Raw genomic sequence first — 24,163 nt, 5'->3', positions numbered from 1 at the left:
TGGATGGAGAACATTTGATGGGCTTGATATTCATGGGTAGTTCCCAATGCATAGATGCGATGCATTGTTAGGTTGGTGTGAGGTGCGCTTTATGAAGCGCAAATCCAAATTTGTGACACCAACATTAAATGATGTTCATGGGGAGATGTTCCCAATACATAGTGTGATGTGACTGTGAGGTCGGTGTGAGGAGTGCTTTGTGTGGAGTAAATCCCAATTCAAGTTCAATAGAGGTGTAAACCGGGTCATGCTAGGTTGTCACAACACGACCTATGGGTGGCTCACGACAAGGATTGTGCTTCCCTACCTTGGGATACTTCAAGAGGTCAACTCAGCACGACTCAAGTCCATGCAGGCCCATGCCATGTCACGGGCCAAGCCTTGGGTTAAACCGGGCCGCGGACTGGGCCAAGCCATGAGAGGATATTTAAAAAAATTGAAACAAATTATAAAGAATTTAAGTAAATTAACAAAATAGAAAAAAATAAAAAAATGTCTTAAAATTTTATTTTATATGAATTTTGATGTATACAATTGTTTATATATGTAATAATAAAATGAAATAATATAATAAAATTGAAAATAAAATTATATATATTAATATATTATATATTTTATATGTATAAATAAGGGTTCGACTATGATATGAAAAAGATATAATAACTGAAAAACGTCTGACTAATTAACTATAATTATAAATGTGATTGCCAATGAAATGTTATTTATGAAAAATGATGGGTGGGTTTTGATTGATCAAAACTCTTTGGATGTCATCTCTTTACTGCATCATAGATTTTCCCGTATAAATATTTATAGGTCGTGGGCGGCAAGGTCCAATCTATCGTACCGTATCCGACACGGCGCGTGTGTCGTCGGGCCCGATTTATGGATCGTCAATCGGATGCAAGAGCATCAGAGAGGAGTAGAAATTCTCCACAAAACTAGTAAAATAGGTAAAAATTCAAACCGCCTTTCACAAAATTCCAATTTGAGGAAGGTTGTGGCAGGATGTTTTGTCGCGTTGGATAAGGAAAAGAAAAACGGAGAGAGAAAAAAGAGAGCTGTCAGTCTATCGGCTGTGGCTGCAATTTGCCCATCTATCACATTGGTATGGCCCTCCCTCCTTGTCCCCATTAATGATTAAAGATTAACCATTACTCTTCTCTTAAATGTTTAGAAGAAGATGATTTCCTCTTATCTATCTTCTAGAAAGGGTTAAGTTATAATGAAAGCAACGGATAAGAACACAGCTAGTCTTGACAACTCTTGTAATCCCCTACCCTATTCTCTTTATGCACGAAAAATCGAAGGATCTGGAGTATATGAATTGAGAAGTCCGATGCAACTGGGTTTTATTTGCCATCATTTTCTTGATATGAAGTAAAAATTGAAAAAACTAAACAGATTGATAGATGATATTTCATTGAGAGATTTGAGTTGTGTTTTGGGTTGGTTGTTGGATAGATGTCAGGTGGCCGGTGCAGCATAGTTTGGTTCAGGAGGGATCTGAGGATCGAGGATAACCCTGCTCTTGCTGCTGGTGTGAGGGCAGGGGCTGTGATCGCAGTGTTCATATGGGCACCCGAGGAAGAGGGTCATTATTATCCTGGCAGGGTCTCAAGATGGTGGCTCAAGCAGACCTTGGCTCACCTTGATATTACCTTGAGGAGTCTGGGTACTTCTCTTGTCACGAAGAGGTCTACTAATAGTGTCTCTTCTCTCATAGAGGTTGTCAAATCCACTGGTGCTACTCAGCTCTTCTTCAATGACCTCTATGGTAAGTTTCTTTCTACTTTCCTCTCTGTTTTTCTTTGTAATCACTTTTTCTTTCAACATTCTCTCTGATATTGCCGAAAATGGAAATGGTAAGTTGCCCGTAACTTGTATTAATAAATATGCTTGTATTGTTAATTTTTGGGAAGTGTTATGATATGATATTTAATTTTTTCAATTAATGCGAAAAGTGTTCAAATAGTGCTTGTGATGTTTACAGTAAATGGTCTTCTATAATGATTTTTTTTCTTTCCTTCTTTTCTTTTTATATACAACAGAGTGCTGTTACTCATTATTATAGAATTATTTGATGTCTGGGATGCGTGTCTTTTGAGTTCTGGATTTCAAGAATGCCCATCTCCTTTCTTTTCTTTATTGATATACACTTTTTGCTATCTGGTGTGAATGTGTGATCTCGCTCTATTGGTCTAATCAGCTTCTTTTTTCATGTCTTTCCTATGTTGTTTCCCATCTTTTCTTCTTCTATCATGTTTCCCGAGTGGCTACCCATATCACCTATTTATTTGTGATTTTGCAGTATACTACTTATGGAAGTAGAGCGTCGATAACTTTGTAACCTGTTTTGTTGAGTAGAAGTTCAAATGTAAGAGAACTTCATTTCTGTGTTGCAGATCCCTTGTCACTTGTTAGGGACCACCAAGCAAAGGAGGTGCTGTCCGCTCAAGGCATAACTGTCCGTTCCTTCAATGCAGATTTGCTCTATGAGCCATGGGAGATTGAAGATGTGGATGGTCGCCCATTCACCACCTTCGTGGATTTCTGGAATAAGTGCCTTAGCATGCCTTATGATCCAGCAGCACCCCTGCTCCCTCCTAAAAAGATAATTTCAGGTTTGGTTTCCTCCAGGCCTACTACTTAATCTTTCATTTTATAGCAAGTCCTAAACACTGTAGGTTAAATTGGATTAATTATAGTGTTGTTTAGTATGTCTAACACTTAAAAGTTTTGTTTATCTTGTTATCAATTGTCAAGTTGGGTTTGTACTGTGGCATGGGAATAAACTTTAGAACATAAAGGTTACCCAATCTTCCTATATTTGTCAAATTCAAGAAAGATGAAAGAGTAAGAGTTGTGAGGGGCAGGAGCTGTCAAAGGAATGCTTAGCATATATGGAGATTACAGTAAGAAATGCTCAACAGTGAAGATAAAGCACATTCTGAGAAGATTGAAATTCTATTAATTATAAACGGTGTTGCTCACTAGCTGTAAACCAACCTTTTTTTAGCACCTATATTGCACCCTTTTTATACCACAAGGTGGTTCAGAATTTAGGACATACAAAAGTATATTTATGATTTTTACTATTTCCTTTTATTTTTTTGGTTTTATTTTGCGCTTAGACCCAGTTAGTTGATTAACCAACTGTACATTATGAATGATATTATATTAGAAAAAGGCAATTAGCATATACTTCCATTGGTGGAGTCCAGCTTCAGTCAGGGCAAAGCCCGTTCCAACAGCCTTTACAGCCTTACGTTGGGAATATCTCCATACTTAGGTGATTTATTTCATGGGAGATATTCCAATGCAAGGTTGTGAGGGGCTGTTCGAACGGTGTGGTTATTGAGTCTAGATGTGGAAACCACTCATTTCCATTGTCTAGAATTGCCACTGAACTTTGGATTGATTAAGAAAATGGGTTTCCAAGGCCAGGTCTCTATTGTGAAGTGTAAATGCACCCCCCCCCCCCCCCCCAAAAAAAAAAAAAAAAAAAAAAAACGGCCCAACTTTTCTCATCATGCATATTCTGTAAATAGCATCCACAGAATCTTTTTCTTTTTATGTATGTGTGTGTGATTTTTAGTGGTTCTCTTCTTAACTTGATTGTCAACTCTAATGTGGTTAATCCAGTCCTTTTTTTAATCAAAATCTCCATAATCTACTCTATGGTCAGAGGAATACAATAAAACAAATTCTAATATGTTTTGTTTGTATATATAAATGTTTTGTGTACTACTTTATCAGTGTATAATACAGTTTGTTTTTAGTTGTTATTCTTTGAACAACTACTTTTTGTGCATACAGCTTACATTCAACTGTGCCTTGCAATCTTTCAGGTGATTTATCAAGATGCCCTTCAGACACTCTAGTGTTTGAGGATGAATCAGAGAAAGGAAGCAATGCACTTCTTGCTCGCGCATGGTCACCTGGATGGAGCAGTGCTGATAAGGCTCTAACCAACTTCATAAATGGACCATTGGTTGAGTACTCTGTAAACCGTAAGAAGGCTGATAGCGCTACAACGTCATTTCTCTCACCACATTTACATTTTGGGGAGGTGAGTGTGCGGAAAGTCTTCAATCTAGTCCGAATCAAACAGGTTATATGGGCCAATGAAGGGAACAAAACAGGTGAAGAGAGTGTCAACTTGTTTCTCAAGTCTATCGGTCTTAGGGAGTATTCGAGATACACGAGTTTTAACCATCCTTACAGTCATGAAAGGCCTCTTCTTGGACACCTTAAGTTCTTCCCTTGGGTGGTTGATGAGAACTATTTCAAGGCATGGAGGCAAGGTCGAACTGGTTATCCTTTGGTTGATGCTGGCATGAGAGAGCTTTGGGCCACTGGTTGGTTACATGATCGAATACGAGTTGTGGTAGCTAGTTTTTTTGTGAAGGTTTTACAGCTTCCATGGAGATGGGGGATGAAGTATTTCTGGGATACCTTGTTGGATGCAGATTTAGAGAGTGATGCTCTTGGTTGGCAATATATATCTGGGACTCTGCCTGATGGTCGGGAGTTGGACCGCATAGATAACCCACAGGTGCAGATGAATTGTCTTTCAAGATTCTAGCTCAGTTTGGTTCCCTTTTTGGTTTGGCTAATGTTCCATGGCCTTCTGGAGAAGCACTAACACATGAATGCACATGATCTCTACTAACTACTTTATGTGGCAACAAAAAGGAAAAAGAGAATGGGATTAAAAAAAAAAAAAAGCTGAGTTGTCTCAGGCAAAGGGGCTTGTCTGCCCTGTTGTAGACTACATGCTAGGCTTCTGGATATGGCTTGTGGGAGAAAAATATTTATGATAGACAAGCCCTTTACAAGTAGACACTATGGCGTTACTCATTTGATCCAAGCCTATGATACCCAAATATGGATATTGACATGGATACAGGAAATGGGGATATAACTCTCAATTTCCTGTACTCCCAATGAATATGGGTACTGGTACCCCTTATATTATATGCCTGTAGAATGTTTTTGTATCTGGTCCTTGAAGCTGTCTTTCTTAGGACCTTTTTTTTCTTGAATAAAAGGATAGTGACAATGGAGTTTCAGGCAGACTCTGTCTAGATATTTTCTTGCCAAATTTAATTAGAACTGCCCATGCAGTATCTGGTGTCAACTGTCTACTTTGGTACATATCGTGCCCGATACCAGTAAACTAGGCATGTGAAGGTTTTTGGGTATCATAGGTCCATTCATATCATTACCTTCTTGGTTGATGGACTATGGTTTAGATATCAGAGTTCACCTTGTTGTTATTAGACACATGGGAATTCATTGGCTAGCTTTCCATTTTAGTTTTGTAACAGAGCAATATCCTATGCTTATGTTAAATTGGACTATAAACCTTCCATGTGGTAGCCTGCTGAGTAATGTGCCTATTGATGATGAGTGTAGGCCTTAGGTAAGAATAGATAAGAGCTTGTGTGGAAAGATTCAGCTATAATGCATTTGCCATCTGCACCTGCATTATAGGTGTAGGAAATACTTGTACCAGGAAATTTTGTGCAGCATGGTAAACAAGGACATGCCTGCAAAAGAGTCAGCCACTCTAAAATGAATTATAACTGGATGGTTATAACCATAAACCATCCAATACAAAAAGCCCATTTATGGACAATTGTGTTTTTCTTTTTATTGAGTACTGGTACTCAAATAATGTCATAGATTGGATTCTTTTTTTATAAAAAAAAAAAGGAAGAAAAAGAATAATGGATGTCAGGGAAATACAGCTTAGTCTCTTCTTTTTGTTGAATGAAATTCCATAATTATAAAGGCCATTCTCCAATGTTGGTCTCAGCTATCTGTGGTCTTGGGAGGGGTAGACTGGATATGTTCCCAACCTTTGGCATTTTTTTTTTTTTGCACTAAAGTGGCCTCTATCAGACTTGGACCAGCATTCTCATGCTTGCCAGCCCAAGGTTTTACCATTATACCAAGCAATGACCCCTGCATTCCATGATTATGATATCCTAAATTTTTATTTTCTTTGTTCTTCTACTCATACTATGTATGGAAATAGTTTCTCATTTGGCAAGGCATTAAAGACACTGTTAAAGAATAGAAACCATGCAAATTCCAGTGCCCAACTGGGTTACATGATTTGTCTGCTTAATCTTTTTTTTGTACATTGACTTGATTAATTTCTGCTTTCTCATATTTATTTCTTGGTCTTTAACAGTTTGAAGGTTACAAATTTGACCCAAAAGGTGAATATGTACGACGGTGGCTTCCTGAACTTTCTAGGCTACCTACTGAATGGATACACCACCCATGGGATGCACCAGAATCTGTACTTCAAGCTGCTGGGGTGGAATTGGGCTCTAACTATCCACTACCCATTATAGGAATAGATGCAGCAAAATCTAGACTGCAGGAAGCTATTTTGGAGATGTGGCAGCATGAAGCAGCTTCGAGAGCTGCAGCTGAGAATGGAACAGAGGAAGGACTTGGGGACTCTTCTGGTTCACATCGATTTGCCTTCCCTCAATATGTGCAAATGGAGGTGGAACGTGAGCCCATCAGGAACAACCCAGCAACCATGATTCAACGATACGAGGATCAGATGGTCCCTAGCATGACTTCATTTCTAAGAGTTGAAGAGGAGGAATCTTCTGTGGATTTCAGATACCTGCCTGGGGATAGCAGACCAGAAGTACCAGCAAATTTAGATTTAGGTTTGGACTCAAGGAGAGAAACATTAAATCAAGGTGGTTCACAATTTGTTAGGTACAATGACACATTTCCACTGTTTAATGCTACACGAGGGCTACAAGATGTTGAAGACTCCACAGAATCTTCAAGTAGCAATAGTGGTAGAAAAGGGAGAGATGGGGGCCTAGTTCCAGTTTGGTCTCCTTCAGCTCCCTCCGCTTCTAGTTCTAGCTATTCAGAGTGGTTTGTGGGCGAAAATAGTGGTCTTGGAAGAAGCTGATCTTATATGCAGAGACATCTCAGTCCCACCAACTAGTGAATTGGAGGCAGCTTTTGCAAACTTGGTAACAAATTAACTCCTGAGCATTCAATTGGACTAGGATAGGCCCCTGTTAATTGTTTTGGTGTTTCTTGCAATTCTATGTGATCCAATTTAATTAATTGTTTGGGCTAATGATTTAAAAACCCTGAGCTGTAGGAGTTATGTTTCTGATACCCAGAACTCTTAACTGTTTTGAATAGTTCTGATGCTAAATACATTCCACTACTGAGAATCTTGAAATACTTTCTTATATTTGATTTTAGCATTTCTTTATCTCTATACATGGTTTCCCCTGGAAGCCCCCCAATTTTTTCTGGTGTAAAATCGTTTAGCTACATGTCTTTTGGTGTCATGTTTTTAAAGATAAATTTGTTCAATATATCTTAGAATTTATTTACATTAATTATTTTCACATCATTTAGCTTAAAACTTTTGAGGATCTCTCCGATAAAACCCCTGAGCATGATTGAAAAGGGGAAGGGGTTGCCCTTCTACAACTACAACAAGATCTTGGTAAATTACATAATTGTTTTTTGCATTCTTCATAAACGTATCTGATTCATACCTTGCTAACAGATAAAACATTTACAAACTGCAGGACAAGAAACTGGGAGGCAGATAATGCTGTGCTACCTAACACCATAGGCTAGTCTACTGATGGACCAACTCCTAATTTACAATGTTCTCCATATCTTTCTCCTTGTTCTGCTCTGCATTTCGACCTCCAACCAAAATGTCTGCAATACAAAGTTGATACTGGGGGTCTAAGTCATCCAATTCATTGTCCCCGTTTTTTTACTTTTCCTGTTTGTATCATATATAGCTCTGTTGTATAGTTATTGGTATTCTCCTAAGGAAAGAAGAGTGCTACCAAGGTGTGGTATATAATAAAACCATGTTGTTGCCTCGTTTTTTATGAAGAAGGCAGGTACACTTGCCACCATCCATGCCTAAGTGATCTGAGGCCTCCTTGCTCTATACTTGGTTTTCTTTTTTTTCACGTCACATAACTAACTTGTGTAGGATTTTGATAACTTGATTCAATTATGCGATGACAAGATTGAGGGTTTGCAGTGTAGCATCCAGTCTGATAACTTGTATCCTGGTAAGCTGCACAAAAAACCTATGCACCCTAACAAATTCGTTTCTCCTTAGTGATGCTGTCCATCACAGGCTTACTATTGTTAGCTCAGTAATTAAAGATTTCACTTTTAATGCTTAAAAGTTGACAGAAAAGTTTATTTTCCGACGGTAGAAAAAGAAAACCATAAGAGTCTATGGATGATCTATCAAACCAATGGATCCATCAACAATTTGTTTCTTAATCTGGCTCTTCTTTCTTATACACTACTGGGTTGTTTATCTTATCATGTTGATGATTCAATTCATGGGAGATTACCGATGACCCAGGTTGTGTTTGATACCATTACTGTTTCTACTTGAAACGTTTTGGGCTGATCAGTACAAATTGGTGAAAAATGTGTTGTCACATCACATTTGAGAGTCACTTAGAAAAATGCATATGTGAGGCTGATCATGTTAAAATGTCAAATTGGCATTTCTGAAGAGCAATTTGTATTGGTCAACACAAAATGTTTCAGGTAGAAAAAAGAAGAAAAAAAAAATCTTAACCAATTTATATCAAACAACCCAAAATGTTTCAAGTAAAAACAGCAATAGTACCAAACACAACCCTTGTATCTGAAAAATCTCTTAACCAATTTGCATCGAACAACCCAAAATGTTTCAGGAAAAACAGCAATAGTATCAATACAACCCCAGTGTTGGCATCCCTCCAAAATTGGGAAGCATGAGATCATATGCACCCTGCTCTGCAATGGAATTCAAAACTCTGCATTGAGCCTGTCTGTACTTTTCCGAAAAAAAAATATGGTAGATTTTATATTATTTTCAATTTTATGTTTTTTAATTGTTAATGTGTTTTTTTTATAATTTGATGTATTGTTTGTTGACATTTTTGCAATAAAAAATAAAGATGAGCAGCAAGAGAAAAAATAACATATCAGGTATCATCTGGCTATGGACCAGGCTTTTCCTGGATTTCATTTTTAGGCTCATGAATAATGTAACTCAGCCTGGCTTAAGTAGGATTTCATTGGTGGTTTGTCAATTGGGACCAATTGTTGAATGTCTTTATCGCTTTAAACTGATCTATGGCAGAAGCCGCAGAACTAAAATTCTATTTTTACCAAAATTAGAATGATGACAATCATAAATAAGAGAGAAGTAATTTCGCACAATTTGTTAAGAACTTTTCCTCAATTTTCTATTAATAAGTAAGGAGATAGAAAACAAGTTGAAATATTTTCTTTAATTCCTCAAGAGGCCTTGTAGATTCTAAACATTCTATGGACCACGATGGTTTGGATCAGTTAAGTAGAATATTCTTTTGTATCAATTCTATAAATAGAGACCAGCTTTTTGCACATGCTCGTTCACTGATATTACTTAATAGGAATGCACACCTTTTACGTTTTCTGCAGGCCCAAGATGCAGTGAAGCACAAAAGGAGTACAAAATGCAAGTCAAATTCACTAGGAGTGCAAAGAACCCCTCTTACCCCCCATCCTCACCCAAAAAAAAAGGGTGCAAAGAGCCCCAAAAGAAAGATTGTTTTTTTTGGGTAGAAGTTGGACCATGAATTCAAGGGTTATAAAAAGTTGAAAAAAGTATGCAACTGTACCATGGCTTATCCTTGCATTACTGTCTGCCATTTTTCTTTCTGGGACCTCATGTTGACGTATGTGACCCGACCTGAGGTGCATAAAGGAAAATCAATGTAGCATTGTTCATTTGATATTTTAGTTCTGAATTATTTGATTTGATGTTCTCTATATGTCAATGTCCTCTTTCTAGTTTTTATGGCCAAAAATCAACTTGAACAGAATGTCATTTCAATCCTTTGATAGGATAGAGGAAAAGTAGTAGTTGAAAAATAGTTCTACTTTTCTGCAAACAAACGAATGCCCTCAACGAGTTGAGATTAAGTAGACCTGTTCATAGCCGGATAATTCAACGGGCCGGACCGGGGCCCAATCTGTATTGGACATAATTTTAAAACCACAGGTTCAGGCTCAATCAGCTATCCGGCTCCGGCCTGGTCCATTTTTTGTCAGGCTTGAACATAATTTTAAACCCACGTGCTCAGGCTCAGCCAACTCAGGCCCAGGCTTTTGACGCCTGACTAAACCTGAACCCGGCCCAATAATATTAGTATTTTATATATTTCTTTGTTTCACTTATCTTTTCTAAAACCATAGAAAGATCTTTCAATATTTTTAACTTTAAATTCATTATATATATATATATATATATATCAGGTCCCCAGCAAAGTCTCTCTCTTTCTCTCTCTAAAAACACAAGACTGACAATTTCTAGTTAATCTACCATGTGAAATCCAACAGTGCACAAAACATATATAAAAAAAAAAAGAGAGGAATTACGAATCCTCAACCCATAAGAAAGAAATAAGAATGCATGGTTAAATTCCGAGGAAGTATGATAATAACTGCTGCAGTGCAAGGTTCCCATTGTCCACTGAACTCCATTCTCAGAGAAACAATCAATAAATCTGTTGTACACAGCACACAGGGCAGAGGGCACACTGCACTGCAGATATGAGGTAATTCCATCCCACCACTGACCACCGTAGATAGATCATAGATTAGCCAATTGCATTCACAAGACTATCTTCACTCTTGAGCTGCTTAAACCAAGCAACCAGCCCCTGCTTTTCAAATATGCATGTTATATGTCAACCACCTTATAATTAATCGCTGTTGAATGCTTATTCTTTTCCAAGGGAATAGACATAATACTACATGATTTAATTATATGGAATAGACATAATATTACTCTCTTTGAGTCTTGATGCAAGCCAAACCATGTCAAAAGAGTTTCCAGCAGATGAGAGCTATAGAGGGAGAGGGATGGCATTGAATTGATGACTGCTAGCTTCTTCGTTTCACTCTATTGGATGATACTGATCAGAAACAGAGACACGCCTGGGGGGAAGCTTCCGAAGGATGAAGAGCACCAGAGAAGATGGAACTATCTCAACCAACTGAACGCAGCCCAAAATAACAATTTAGAGATTGAAATGAATCAGCATTCAAGAAGAAAAAGATGGCACTAGTTCTCATTAAAATAGACCATGTATCTGCCACTATCTGCGTCTCGCTTTTTAATTTCTATTACATAACAGAACTTATTTTCAACAAGGCACCAGTGATCTAGTGGTAGAATAGTACCCTGCCACGGTACAGATCCGGGTTCGATTCCCTGCTGGTGCATTTTTGTTTCTTTTATTTTTTATTTTTTATTTTTTTTAACTATTACCCACCTAGTATTAGTAAGATGGAGTACTCCCTTTTCTAACACCTCCCAATGCATGATGCATCATAAATATTGCACCCATACAGATAAATGCCACATAAAGATTAAAAGACCATCAATAGATTGAGATTACCGTGTAATAAACAAAATTGAGGAGGGGATGGTTCAAGACATCAATGTCAGCATGCTTGCCAAATGCAGATAAAGCAACCTACAAGACAAACCCATGAAGATTTTTGGGTCTACACTCTACAAAAGTTTCACTCATAGATGTAAAAATCATGAGTGATCTAGTGGTAGAATAGTACCCTGCCACGGTACAGATCCGGGTTCAATTCCCTGCTGGTGCATTTTTGTTTCTTTTATTTTTTATTTTTTATTTTTTTTAACTATTACCCACCTAGTATTAGTAAGATGGAGTACTCCCTTTTCTAACACCTCCCAATGCATGATGCATCATAAATATTGCACCCATACAGATAAATGCCACATAAAGATTAAAAGACCATCAATAGATTGAGATTACCGTGTAATAAACAAAATTGAGGAGGGGATGGTTCAAGACATCAATGTCAGCATGCTTGCCAAATGCAGATAAAGCAACCTACAAGACAAACCCATGAAGATTTTTGGGTCTACACTCTACAAAAGTTTCACTCATAGATGTAAAAATCATGAAAAGAAAGCCAACTTACCACAAAGCATCTTATCAAGAAACATGTGCAACAAATCCCAGTTACAGAAGCAACCTACCAGGAAGACGGGTTTAACAATCAAACTGTATACCATAAAACAGAATGAAATGAAACAACAAAGATGGGATGGAGTATCATTGTTCTTAAATTATAGCAAATTTATTATGATATGGTTGTGGATTATGATTTATGAAGCAAAAGTAGGGGGATGTTGATAAGTGGAAGAGTGCAAGGAAAAAGAAGAGCATAATCCTAGGGATCCATAGGGTTGAATTATGGATACAATAATAGAAGCAGTACAGGAAATTGCTCTCTCTCTCTCTCTCTCTCTCTGGGCATTGAGGAATCTCACTTGGAAACTGGTCTGATTCTGTCTTTGTTTTTTGTTTGAAGCACCTTCTAGGAGTAGTGGAGTACATTCAGTTCTACTGAAGATGTCTAATTCACATTTCACTGGGATTTCCCTGTTGGGTTAGGTCATTTCAAGTTAAATTAAAAAATAAATAAATAAATGAAAGCCTTTTAAGTAAAACAATAAAGAGTATTATATGGCGCTTAAAACAATTGTCAAAACACAAAGGACCTATGGCTATGGCAATTACTTAACTGCCATATCCACAACAATGATGAAACAAGTAGTAGATTTACATGTTCTGATTCTCTAACAACAAATACAGTTCTATTAATCATTTCTCACACTTCCTGGATAAAGGTAAAACAAAATTCAAATATGCACACCCAGTTTACAAACCTCATATAGCTTTTTTTGACGTCCTCTAGATTCAATTGGGAAGCGCCTCAGCATGAAGAATAACCTGAAAGGCATTAAGACAATTTCAAACATACATATCATTTACATGGAAAAGAAACTTAGAAATTTCTTCTTCTTTTCTCCAGTTAGGATTGTGCTGACATGAAAAGCAAAAGAAAATAAGAAGAAAGAGAAAGAAAAAGAAGGGAAAAGGAGGAGAAACATTAGAGAGAAAGATGGAAAGACATAGAGGGAAAACAATCAAGAGAAGCCCTTCAAATCTTCAATCTCTTGAGAGTTGACCCAAAGATATATTCTCATTCATTGAGAGTCAAAATTACAACTACGTCCCCAGTTACATAAGCTGAAGATAGGAGAGAAGAATTAAAATGAAAAAAGACAAATCTGCCCGTGCCGACTAAGACTAACAAGGATCATTATTACCTTCCACCATATATCAAGAATCCAAGAGCAGCAAAGAAAGAAATAACTGCAATAGAGAAGTTGGTTCAGCAACACCATTGTCTAAACTTCTACTTTCTTATAATTAATGTTTCAATGGAAAAGGGATCTATCATTATATCTTACAGCAGAGTACCAAGTTAAATATCTTCATCCAGAAAAATGTAAGATCATCAACTTTTCATGTACTAAGAGGCCACTTTAGCACACACAAAAAAAAGTTCTAGAAAAGAATTTTGGCAATAATGATTTTGAAACAAAAGAAAAAAAGAAAATTAGCCATACTGACCTGAAAAGAAGAGTTTAGCAACTGCCACTGCAATGGGCTTCTGACTTAGTCTTAGATATATCCAGATGCATACCTATCACAAAAGATAAACTAATAAAAGTGACTACAGGAAAAGCAACCTAGTGAAACCTTAAAATCAATGTGGCTTTTATCAAGTTCATAGATCAAAAGGTTTCATCCCATACCTGTACAAAGTACATAACTCCATTAACAATAAAATACACAGGTCTAAGTTTATTTGTGGGAAGGCTTCTAGCCTGGACTCAAAAATATCAAAATACCATCCCATTAATATCAATTTCCCAAACCCAAACAGATAAATTATGAAGTAGAGATCATGATATTGAGAATAGAAGTACCTGGTGATATATCTCTGCCCAGAACAAGACAAGCAATGTGTATGTTGAGAAAAATAGAAGTCCAGGGATATCCAGAAGTATCATCTCAAATATCTGTACTAAAATTAAATTCTGTGATAGTACACTAGCAAAAACAAGGGAATCAGTTAAACAACTATTTGTAAAGGAGACAGTTGATGTTGGAAAACCCTAAACCTATAACAGAGAAAGAGAACCTTTCTTCTGTATTGTCCAGTCCAAACTGCAAGGTGAATTTCATAAGAAGTTCACAGACATAAGCTGACAAATGGTAAAAACACCTGGGTGAATTTGCAGCAGTATGCATTCATGTACAGGTTGAACTACATCAGACCTCTAAGCTTGGAACTTACGGACCTCTTGAAACTATGATCTTGCACCAGCATAATATTACCTTGATGCATTCTGTTTTAAACATGCAAGGGCCACTCAATTGGAATCAATTACTGGGAAGTCCACACATTTTCATATTTTGTTCCTCAATATATGTTTGTGAAAACAAAAATTCTTTAGTATACCATATGAAGGTCATTCAAGCAGAAATAAATGTGCATGACTTTGCAAATCTGGCATGAGCAGAATGCCAGAATCCCTGCTAAAGAAACCTTATTAGAACAACCCTAGCGGATTGTTACAATTAGGTTTTCCTCCCCTAATCCAGCTATGATCTGGATGGTATCTCATGCAGGATTTATGAGAATAAGACTTTTGGAGAATACTCCTTCAGGTCAAGAATAGCTCAACTTAGGTGGTCAACAATCACAACTAAGAATTTGAGTTTTCTCATTTGTGACAATAGAATGATTGCTAGTCTGCAGTTCTGCTATCATAAGAATAGACTCGGAGGCTTATCTTTTAAGAATTGCATGCTGGTACAAATATAAACAATCCAATAAGGTTTCTAATCCAATGCCCAATTTTATAGCTCTTAGAAGTACCTATTAGGCTTTCTCTAACACTAAAAGCTTAGGTTTCTAATCTTATGCTCAATGTTATTCCCAGTTGGATAACACTCAAAATGGTAAAATTGCATGGTATAAGCTCAAGAACGGCTATTGAATATGCAGTTTCAGCTAGTTTTCAGAATTTTCCATATTCTTATATCAATTTTTTGTATGTGATGCTCATATAACATGAAAAACATTACTGACTTAAGGAGGTGACCCAGGATAGGCACTCCTTATGTGGCTTCTTAGCATCAATCAGAAAACATATGAAGTAACAGATGAGCAAGCTCATATACTTGATTCCAATTATGAACATTTGGCATAATAAGGGAAAGAGATAATGTAAATAGAGTACTACAATGCTAACTGCAATAACCCATCAAACCATTTATGGTCTATTGATAGGTCGAAAACAGATCAGAGCCTGTTCTTGCACTTTGTATATAACATGCATCCCCAACTCTAACAAGATTTGCACCTCTTTCTTATCTGCTCCCTCACTACTTTGATAGGTTGGAATGCCTGTAATCTCCTGTATCGTGAGTGTTTCATCAGCTCTCTGTTCTCAGAATTTTCACTTTATTAATCATCGCATTTTCATGAGCATCTGCTAAATTAAATGTAATGTTTTCTGATATATCACTTTACCTTATAAATCCTATCTTCTCCAGTCAATTAGATTATGATAGCATAACATATATTATCATTGAACAACTGATTGCTGCTTCCCTTGGGATCTTTCCATCTTTAGAATAGAAAAACTTTAAACTTCAAAGTTATGATATACATATTCTTCAGATAGAAGTAACACCAAAGACAGGACCATAGGTTATGCCATCTAAGACCAAGAAGCTTACTTTTGGCCTGAGGAAAAACACTTTCTTGTAGAGTCCAAAGAGTATAGCACGCACTGTCAACATGCAATTTAGCCTTAGAAAGCATGGAAGAAAACAAACTCAACATTTAGGCTGAGTTTGGAAGGAGTAAAAATGCAAATATGTAGAGTGCAAAACCTTATGTTTTGTATTATTTTGTATGTATTTACGCTGAACATATTTGCATTTGTACTGCTTCCAAACTGAGCCTTAATGTAGTATACAGTATTAAATTCAGTCTCTTACACCCATTCACAATAAAATTCATCAAGTGGAAGGTCTTTTGTGTTGTCCAACCATATCCTGGTACTCTCATCTGAATCCGGGTAAGCTGAACCTGTAAATCACAGACCCAAATGATTTTCATGTCAATGATGCAGGACAAGAAATGAACAAAAATAAAAAAGGATATATGATTGGCTTTGGTGAATTAGAAACAAAGAAGACATTTGCATTATGATCCTAACCCAGGTGCAAGAAAAAATGACAGCTTATAAACAACTTAATTGGGAATAAACAGCAAGATTAAGAACATACCCTCTAACCAATTGAAGGTAATATTTTAAGGGACCCCAATAAATAGTCAATCATACCAACAGAAACAGAGGGCAGAGGACATCAGTTCAGTTCAAACTAATTTCTAAGCTCTTAAATGACAAATAAAAGTATGCAATGTTGAAATGACTGCAGTTAAATAACCCTCTAAAACATTTAGGGCCTTTTTGGTTGTCATTCCCTCCCCCTCCCTTGGGAATGAAATCCCAATCCAGCTTTTATTCCAATTCCCATTCTGGTTCCTGTCTGAACTAAACAGACTATCGTAATAGATAATTCCAATTCCAACTGTGAAGCAAACGGGCCCTTAATATCAGTTAGGTGAAGACTGATAAGGAAGCAATATAAAGTATAATCTTGCAAAGAGAAAAGTCTGCTTTAAGTTTATCCATAGGTGATTCTCCACCAGATGAAAAAAGAAAGGATGAAAGAAAGAAGAAAACAACAGTGGGTGCAACTAAAAGATACCAACAAATCTTAACTAAGCATGTTCTGGTTTAACATTTACAATTTTGAATGTAAACTCTGGCATTCTCCAACTAGTGTTTATCTCAAGGATCAAGTCACATTCACATTTGGTTGGGCTTACTAGGGCGTGTTCATCACTATATATGAATTTTTTTTGATAGGTATGTTTATGATTTTTTTTAAAACAAAATACAACTGCTACATCAGCAAAAGCATAATCTATGCTGATGGTAGCTATTGTTTTTGTTTAAAAAAAATCATACATATTGGCAAACACCCTCTGAGTAAGCCACTACTCTGATGCCATAATTCAATATCTCTTTTGAAGAAAAGGTGAGCAAACAAGAAAAAGAAGAAATATACAAATCACTATTTCATTTAAATAACTTATTTACTTTTTTTAATTACTAAGTTACAGTAAGCTTGAACTTGAATAGGTCTCTGCAATTTAAAGTTTTCAGTGGAAATCGAATAGATGTATAGATTGCTTAAATAATTAAGTAATCATTTCAGTAAAATACCTAGAGTTGACATTATGGAAAGAATTCACCTCGGAAGATTTAAATAGAGTTCAAAAGCTAAGAAAACTCCAAAATAGAGTTTTTCTTTCTACATGAAAGACACATACATAATGTATAATGGTGGTTTCTGGTTATTGTTCAGATGCTAAAAACAAGATGTCGGTAATACATCATAGAATAAATATGCAGTTCAACCTCAACTCTGTCATTTCCTTAAAGATAAAGAGATTATGGTGGCATTTGGTATCATTTCCGGTGTCCCAGAAACCAAAAAAGCAACTATTTTCTGCTCTCCTAACAATCAGAAACAGTATTTTGATGGAACTTCACCAAAATGCCGACTTAATTTGTGATCATTTTGGCACTACAACAAAGTTACTGTCATTATTTTACATGATTAAAAATCAAAAAGCAACTTCAAACCACTAGAAATTTTTCTTAGGTTTTGTTTGCAGTGCAAGTCTGAACTAGTTACAAATTTTGCACCAGTTCAGTTTTGTATCTGTTAGTGTATAATTATGATTTGCATTCCTACCTCATACCAAATTTGTACGTCTCATCTGCACTCACTGGCGATGCGAATTTTGCATCCCAAAAGCTGATGCAAATTTTGCATCACCTTTGTCCTACATCAATTCTCTCTCGTATAAAGTGGGGAAGACATCATCTTGCTTCCTACCTCACTTCCAAACAAATAACCCTCGTCTACCTCAAAAAAAAAAAAAAAAATCCCCCTCTTGGTATTTCTTGATTTGCATAAAGCCTTAAGTAACTATTAGCTAGCTACCACTACTACACTGTAATACGACCAGGGAAGAACATAGCTCTTGCGAAACAGAGCTGTATCATCCTTTATTTCTTGCAAAATATCGACTCTTCCTATGCCATCTCAGCTCTAGAAAAGTTTCTGGAAGATGATTAGTAAACCATTTCCTTCATACAAGAATGAATTCTCAACTCCCACATATTTATATATTTATATATTTATAATTTCAACTTTTCAAGCTCAAGCAGGTGTTCACAAATAAAACAATCATATTTCCAAATCTATCTGGTCACCAAGAGATTAGAGCATCGATCGCCTCTCAGTTTCTGCATATACTAAAGCTTCTATCACGGTATATATATATATACCAACCCAGTACTTAAGCTTCCCCAAATCTGATTCATACATCATCTCCTGGTCATCTTAATTAATACGCTCGACCCTTGACAATAATAAACATGAAACATTCAAAAATTCCACAAGACAGTCTCAAAGAAATACGAAGAAACATAGAAGAAATTACCAAGGCGACGAAGGCAACAAGGGCGTATAAAGCGCAGAGAGTGTAGAAAAAGCCTTCCTGTCGCTGTTTGGAGTTGTCATTCTCATTCGTCCACCAGTCGAACGAATATGGGACTACTTCCCTGTAATTCCACATTCCGTTCTTGAAGACGAAGCGTTCGATTCGCACCAGCGACGCCATTAACAAATCTAAGTAGCTAGTGTGAGCATTAAAGTGAACAACTAAGTTCAGATGTTATTTCTACCAAAAATAAGTGCAGATGTTACATGTAATAATACAAGAAAGAATGAACGACAGGACACGTAGAGACGAGAGTGTGGACACATGCAGCAAACAAGTTGCCACGTTTTGGGTAACGACGGGTGCTCCGACGTCGTGGCATGTCCGGCCGTCAATTGCTTCGCCTCTGCAGGCTCTGCTCTGCTTGTTAACGGATAAGCTCTATCTTGCTGTTAATCACAAAACCGGCGCCGGGACTCGTGCCATGCATGCAGAATCCATACCGGAGTCGGGACTCGTGCCATGCAAAGAAATTGAAGGCCGGTGATCCGGTTAGCTCAATATCTAACCCGGCCCACTATTAGGGGTGCAAGTCGGGCCGGGTTAGACCGGAACCTCAACCCAATCCAAAGTATTTTGGGATTGGGTTATATCGGGCTGGATTCGGGTTGGCCATGAGTTTATTGCATTAACCGGCCACGAGTTGAGCTTGAGCTTAATAAAATTTGACTTGTGAGGCTCGTTTGCTAATATATAGGCTCGTTTGCTAATTGATTCAAGTTTGAGTTTAATAAAATTTTACTTGTTTCAAGGGCCTGCTCTTTTTCGTGTATTAAAACAAGATTTATTAGTTAATTGAAATTGTTGTCGGGGCGTTAATAGAAAAAAGAGAAAGAAAGAAAGAAAAAAGAAATCCAATCCACTTATAACCTAATTAAAATTACCTTCCATCCAATCCCAAGAGATGCCCCAACATCTTATAAGTCCCCTCACAAATTGGGGATTGGATTAACTGAACGCAATTGCTGTTTAGTAGGCCATGGAACCAACCAATAATGTTTCACACCGGTCGTAGAATACCTGAGGCTTAGGGGTGTTCATTATACAGTTCAGTCCCTTAAACTAAACCAAACTGAAATTTTGGGTCAGTCTAAACGTAGAAATTGGTTTGGTTCAATTTGGGATTCTTCTAAATTATGGTTTATTGTTTTGGTTTGGTTTCCTTCATTTGAAAATCAACCGGATGAGGGGTGATTTGACCCTCCAGTGATATCGCAGCATGTGGCACCCAGAAATCATCACATGACACCTCAACGTCATGTAGGCAATGACTTCAAAAGAACTTCGGACATATCACATCTGCCTTATCCGCCTCGACCCCACCTTGACAGACCAACCTACAAACGCCCCAGAATTAGTCAGCTCGGTGTAAGAGGCAACCTGATCGGGGTCCATCTGGTGACCTGCACATTGTAACGGGGCGACCTCTATCACGAGTGAGTTATCATCTCCATCTCCTCCGGGATCACGTCGCCTCATCGATAGAGCTAACTCCCATCCCGCCCACTTTGGAGATTACCAAATAAGCTCTATTGCTTTATGCAGAATCCGTCTCCAAGCGTGAAACCACCTCCGAACCAAATGGAGCAGTGATCTTGGACGTGCTACGTAAAACCCACAGTAACCTGCACCTATATAAAGGCATCTCATTTCTTAAAAAAGGTACACACGATTTAGCTCGCTTGCTTTTTAGCTTTCACAACAACTCTTCACTAACTTAATCATTCGAGTGCCCACCTGGATATTTTGATACTATTCTCTTGCAGCTCGATCAGGCAACTTCACCAGCTCGACATCTGAGCTGTCCTCCAACAAAGAGCACCAAACCATGCAACATCACAAACCAAAGTACCAAAGTATAAATTATAGATTGAAACCACTCCAAACCGTATGTAGCCATATATGTTGTTTGTGCTTTTTAATTGGATTAAGCCCAATAGAATGGCCCAAACCATATTAGAAATCGTTAAACTGTACCAAACCAGATCATGATTCATGAATACCCCTGATAATACCCATAACCATTCAAGATCTCTTTGGCATAAATGGCTGACATGAAATGTTATCATTAGTTCCATAACCTGTTTCACAGACATTGCGTTTAACTAATCCAGATTATACAAATTGGTCCACATAAGATCATGTCTCCCCTCTCAAAGCACATCCAACACCAAAATCTCCAGGGATGCGTTAAGATCAGCGATGAAAGAAATTCTTCATCACCTGTCCTTTGTTTTAAGGGTTCCTGCTCCTATCCAACAATCCATGGCTATCTATACGTACAGAAACTCTTAAAATTTTCCTGCATTTTTAAATAAAACAAAATTGAATAAAGGAAAACTTTTGAAATGTTGTAGAGAAATATTGAGCTACAGTTTGATGAAAAGGCTCTAAAATCTAAATTGAAGTGTAACATCATTCTCTCTCTCTCTTATAAGAATTTTTTTTTCTTTCTTTTAGGCTCTGTTTGGTTTAAAGGAAAAGGTAAGAAAAGGAAGAAAGATGTAAAACACCTTTACAAAATTTGTATAGGTTTCTCTACCTTTCCTTATTTTTTCCCTCAAATAAAACATAGCCTTATGATACAGATTTAGCCCCAGTGGTGTTCAACCCATATTTTGCTACAACAGTATGCTTGTCCTGCGCTGAAACAAGTAAATCAAAGCCTTTGATTTGCTGTCATGGCCCAACCTTAGATGAGAGGAGGGCACTGCAATAGTTCCAAGACCACATGATTTGATTTTATATTTTAGCCCTGTGCGTAGCAAAAGTGAACTCGGTGGTGTTAGGGTAACAAAGATGCGCATGCACATGGGGCACTGGTAACCTGTGTTTCCATGGTTTTAAACTGAACCTAATTAAGTTACAAATAAATTAAGTGAACACACCAGCATTTCATATAAATAGGATGTGGTTATCCGGTATACGAAACGAAACACTGACATGTACATTCTTGATTGGTTCTATATATAGCTTGCTGTACATGCCTTTGTTTGTATAGCTTATCCTGTTACTTTCAAGCCCATGCCTTCTCAAATGGAGGGATGCCAATTGAACCATTAGACTACATGGTTATTGGCGTGTTTGTACTGCAAGTCAACAAATGTGAAATGGGCCCTTTCGTCACCAACACACCAACATACATGGCAGGAAAGAACAGATTTACTAGACAAGAAATCCAGCAAAGAAATCTCCTTGCAAAAAGCATAAAAGTCAAAGTGATCCAAGAATCTTCCATGTGCCTGTTCAGTTTGCAGCTTTTTTGTCACCTTCTTCCGTGGTAAATTTTCAGCCCCTTCCACATGACATGACAGAAGAAAATTTGTTTTCTTTTTGTTTCTTTTTCTTTTGGCATTCTCTTAAACCAAAGGTTCAATAATTTATGAGACCTTCCAAACAACCCCAAATTTAAATACTTTTGTATTACAAATTTTTATTAGGACCCAAAAGATTTACATTGGCATTCTATTTCTATATATGGTAAAACCACAAGAGAAGGACGAGGAAAGGTTAAAAGTATCCATATACCTTGTATGCCTGAACTTGCATATCAGATGTTTCGACAGCATATAATTTTTTTTTAAGACAAAATCCCAAATGTCATTTATTTCCTATATTGACACGTTCCCAATATGATATAGGTCATATCGTATTAAAATTTTGACCATTGGGATGAAATCTATTTTAATATTCTTTATTGAGTTAGAAACTCCATAATTTTTTAATTAGAAGAAAATTTTCCATTATTCATCCAATAAAAAAGTTAGAACAGCATTTTATTGAAAAGAAAGGAATAGGAAATATGGAAAGAAATACCTTAGTTTGGATAACAAGGAAAGTTATTAATGCAGATAGGAAGGTAAATTTTCCCTCTGAATTATTTTATTTTCTCTCCTATAAAGGTAGAGAAAGCAGAGGAAAACAATAGACAGTGAGAAAAGTAAAAGTGGCCCCAGTCCCCACTAAAAGCAAATATTTGTTTTATTTTCTTTTTTTTTTTTCATTATTTTGTTTTCTCTTATTTTCTTTGCAACCAAACATACAGCTTAATTCAACTTCTTGCCTTTCAAAAACATACTATGGGATAATTAGGGTAGTCAGCGGTCTTTTATCTAGACTACAATCTTAGCATAGGTTATAGGTACTTTAAACAGAATGTCTGTCTTATCTTATATAGAACAGATTTGCTAGTGAAATCATTAAGCTTGTGTTTGATTTGAAAGAAAAGCTTAGACTTGTATAAGTTTTCTTATCTTTTCTTTCAAACCAAACACGGCATCAAGGAAAAAACTCTAAATGACCAAACCTTTAGGCTGTATTTAGTCACCTTCCCATACCTTTTTTTTCAACCCAAACACAGCCTGATTCAACCTTTAATTCCAATTTCTAAGTTCTCATCAATTGTATAACCGCGTAAACTGACGTATTACGACCGGCCACATAAAACATTTTGGCCTTTTGGAATGAATTTTGGATGGGGCAAAGATTCACACGTAATACTGTCTTCCCATTTTCCAAATGGCTCTGTCAATGGAAAATTTGATTAACAGTGCCCCACAACGTCCCACAGTATATCACACCGTGTGTATTGAAAATATCTTTAAATGGTGGTATCATCATTTCTGATATTATCATTGAGAGATGTTTCTAATATTAGACAGATATATGCTTTAAAAAGTTTTGGGGCACAATCTTGTGGGAGGGCTGATTTGATCTCCTTTTCTCATTCTCAAAACTTGTGTTATGAGCCTTGGATCAGGTATGCATATTCGGTGAGCATTCGGACTAAGCATTCAGCTCTCCCATATATACATAACCCCAACCTATGCTTGAAATGATTCAAAGAAAATTTGTAAGATAGCTATCAGAATATTTATTCAGCACTTAATTAGTGTATTTACAAGGGTGTATTTACTGGTACCAGATCCAATCTCAGCCACAAGTTTTTAGTTGACCGGTTCTTAAAAATGTTGACTTGGGCAAACTTAAAACATTTTAAACTTGAAGTTGTAATATGGAAATCACATCAGTGTCCGCATCCTACATGCACATCTCAGCATGTATTCGGAATATCTCCCCTATTTGTCAATAGAAAATGTAATACACGGTTGGCACACCCTGTGGGGTGCCAATGGGAACTCGCTAATATGTGTCGTATTCTCCATTATTATTATTATTTTGAAGCCGTCCAATATTTATTGTTTTAAGCTTATTTTCTGTGACTTTAATTAAAAGATATTTTAGAATCATTTTCATTTTCTTAATTTTTTCACATATTTTACTTGAAGGAATCAACTTTGACCCAGTCACCAAAACAGTTCTTTTGAATAAGTCCGACAATGTTGCTTATAATCTCATTCCTCTGCATTATCCCGAAGATGATTATAGTTTTGGTTAATGGCCCATTGGTTCAAAAACCTTATTACCAATTTAATATAGTCCAAATTAGTGCTTAAATACTCAAAAATTCAACTGATTTGGCTTCTTTCCGTTCAAGAAAATGACAGAAAACAATGTT

The 24,163-nt window shown here is 36.8% G+C and overlaps 2 protein-coding genes across 4 annotated transcripts; one reads left to right on the top strand and one right to left on the bottom strand.

The window, feature by feature from the left end:
• Nucleotides 1–1,020: 1,020 nt before the first annotated feature.
• Nucleotides 1,021–7,954, top strand: LOC148876751 (cryptochrome-1-like). 2 transcript variants are annotated; one of them, XM_088967315.1, is made up of 6 exons: nucleotides 1,172–1,777; nucleotides 2,406–2,624; nucleotides 3,852–4,558; nucleotides 6,206–7,022; nucleotides 7,423–7,513; nucleotides 7,599–7,954. In XM_088967315.1, the coding sequence occupies exons 1-4, from the start codon at nucleotides 1,465–1,467 to the stop codon at nucleotides 6,956–6,958; spliced, it is 1,992 nt and encodes a 663-aa protein (XP_088823441.1). In that variant the 5' UTR covers nucleotides 1,172–1,464; the 3' UTR covers nucleotides 6,959–7,022; nucleotides 7,423–7,513; nucleotides 7,599–7,954. The 2 variants fall into 2 exon arrangements, with proteins under 2 accessions (XP_088823432.1, XP_088823441.1); XM_088967306.1 differs by lacking the exon at nucleotides 7,423–7,513 and having other exon boundaries at nucleotides 1,021–1,777.
• A 2,432-nt stretch (nucleotides 7,955–10,386) lies between these two features.
• Nucleotides 10,387–19,011, bottom strand: LOC148876750 (tobamovirus multiplication protein 1-like). 2 transcript variants are annotated; one of them, XR_016106475.1, is made up of 12 exons: nucleotides 18,586–19,011; nucleotides 15,999–16,089; nucleotides 15,735–15,787; nucleotides 13,913–14,005; nucleotides 13,739–13,810; nucleotides 13,554–13,626; nucleotides 13,247–13,292; nucleotides 12,803–12,866; nucleotides 12,052–12,105; nucleotides 11,883–11,960; nucleotides 10,877–11,084; nucleotides 10,387–10,748 (listed from the first exon to the last, which is right to left on the bottom strand). XR_016106475.1 is itself a non-coding variant. In XM_088967254.1 (11 exons), exons 1-11 carry the CDS (start codon nucleotides 18,763–18,765, stop codon nucleotides 10,986–10,988), a joined length of 903 nt encoding a protein of 300 aa, XP_088823380.1. In that variant the 5' UTR covers nucleotides 18,766–19,011; the 3' UTR covers nucleotides 10,753–10,985. The 2 variants fall into 2 exon arrangements, 1 of the variants encoding a protein (XP_088823380.1); XM_088967254.1 differs by lacking the exon at nucleotides 10,387–10,748 and having other exon boundaries at nucleotides 10,753–11,084.
• Between the last annotated feature and the right edge of the window lie 5,152 nt (nucleotides 19,012–24,163).

Source organism: Nelumbo lutea, chromosome 1 (genome assembly GCF_056320005.1).
Source record: "Nelumbo lutea isolate HS-2025 chromosome 1, American lotus-T2T, whole genome shotgun sequence".
Classification (NCBI taxonomy): domain Eukaryota; kingdom Viridiplantae; phylum Streptophyta; class Magnoliopsida; order Proteales; family Nelumbonaceae; genus Nelumbo; species Nelumbo lutea.
The sequence above is the reverse complement of the archived record's forward strand: the minus strand, read 5'-3'. Positions and strand labels throughout refer to the sequence as shown.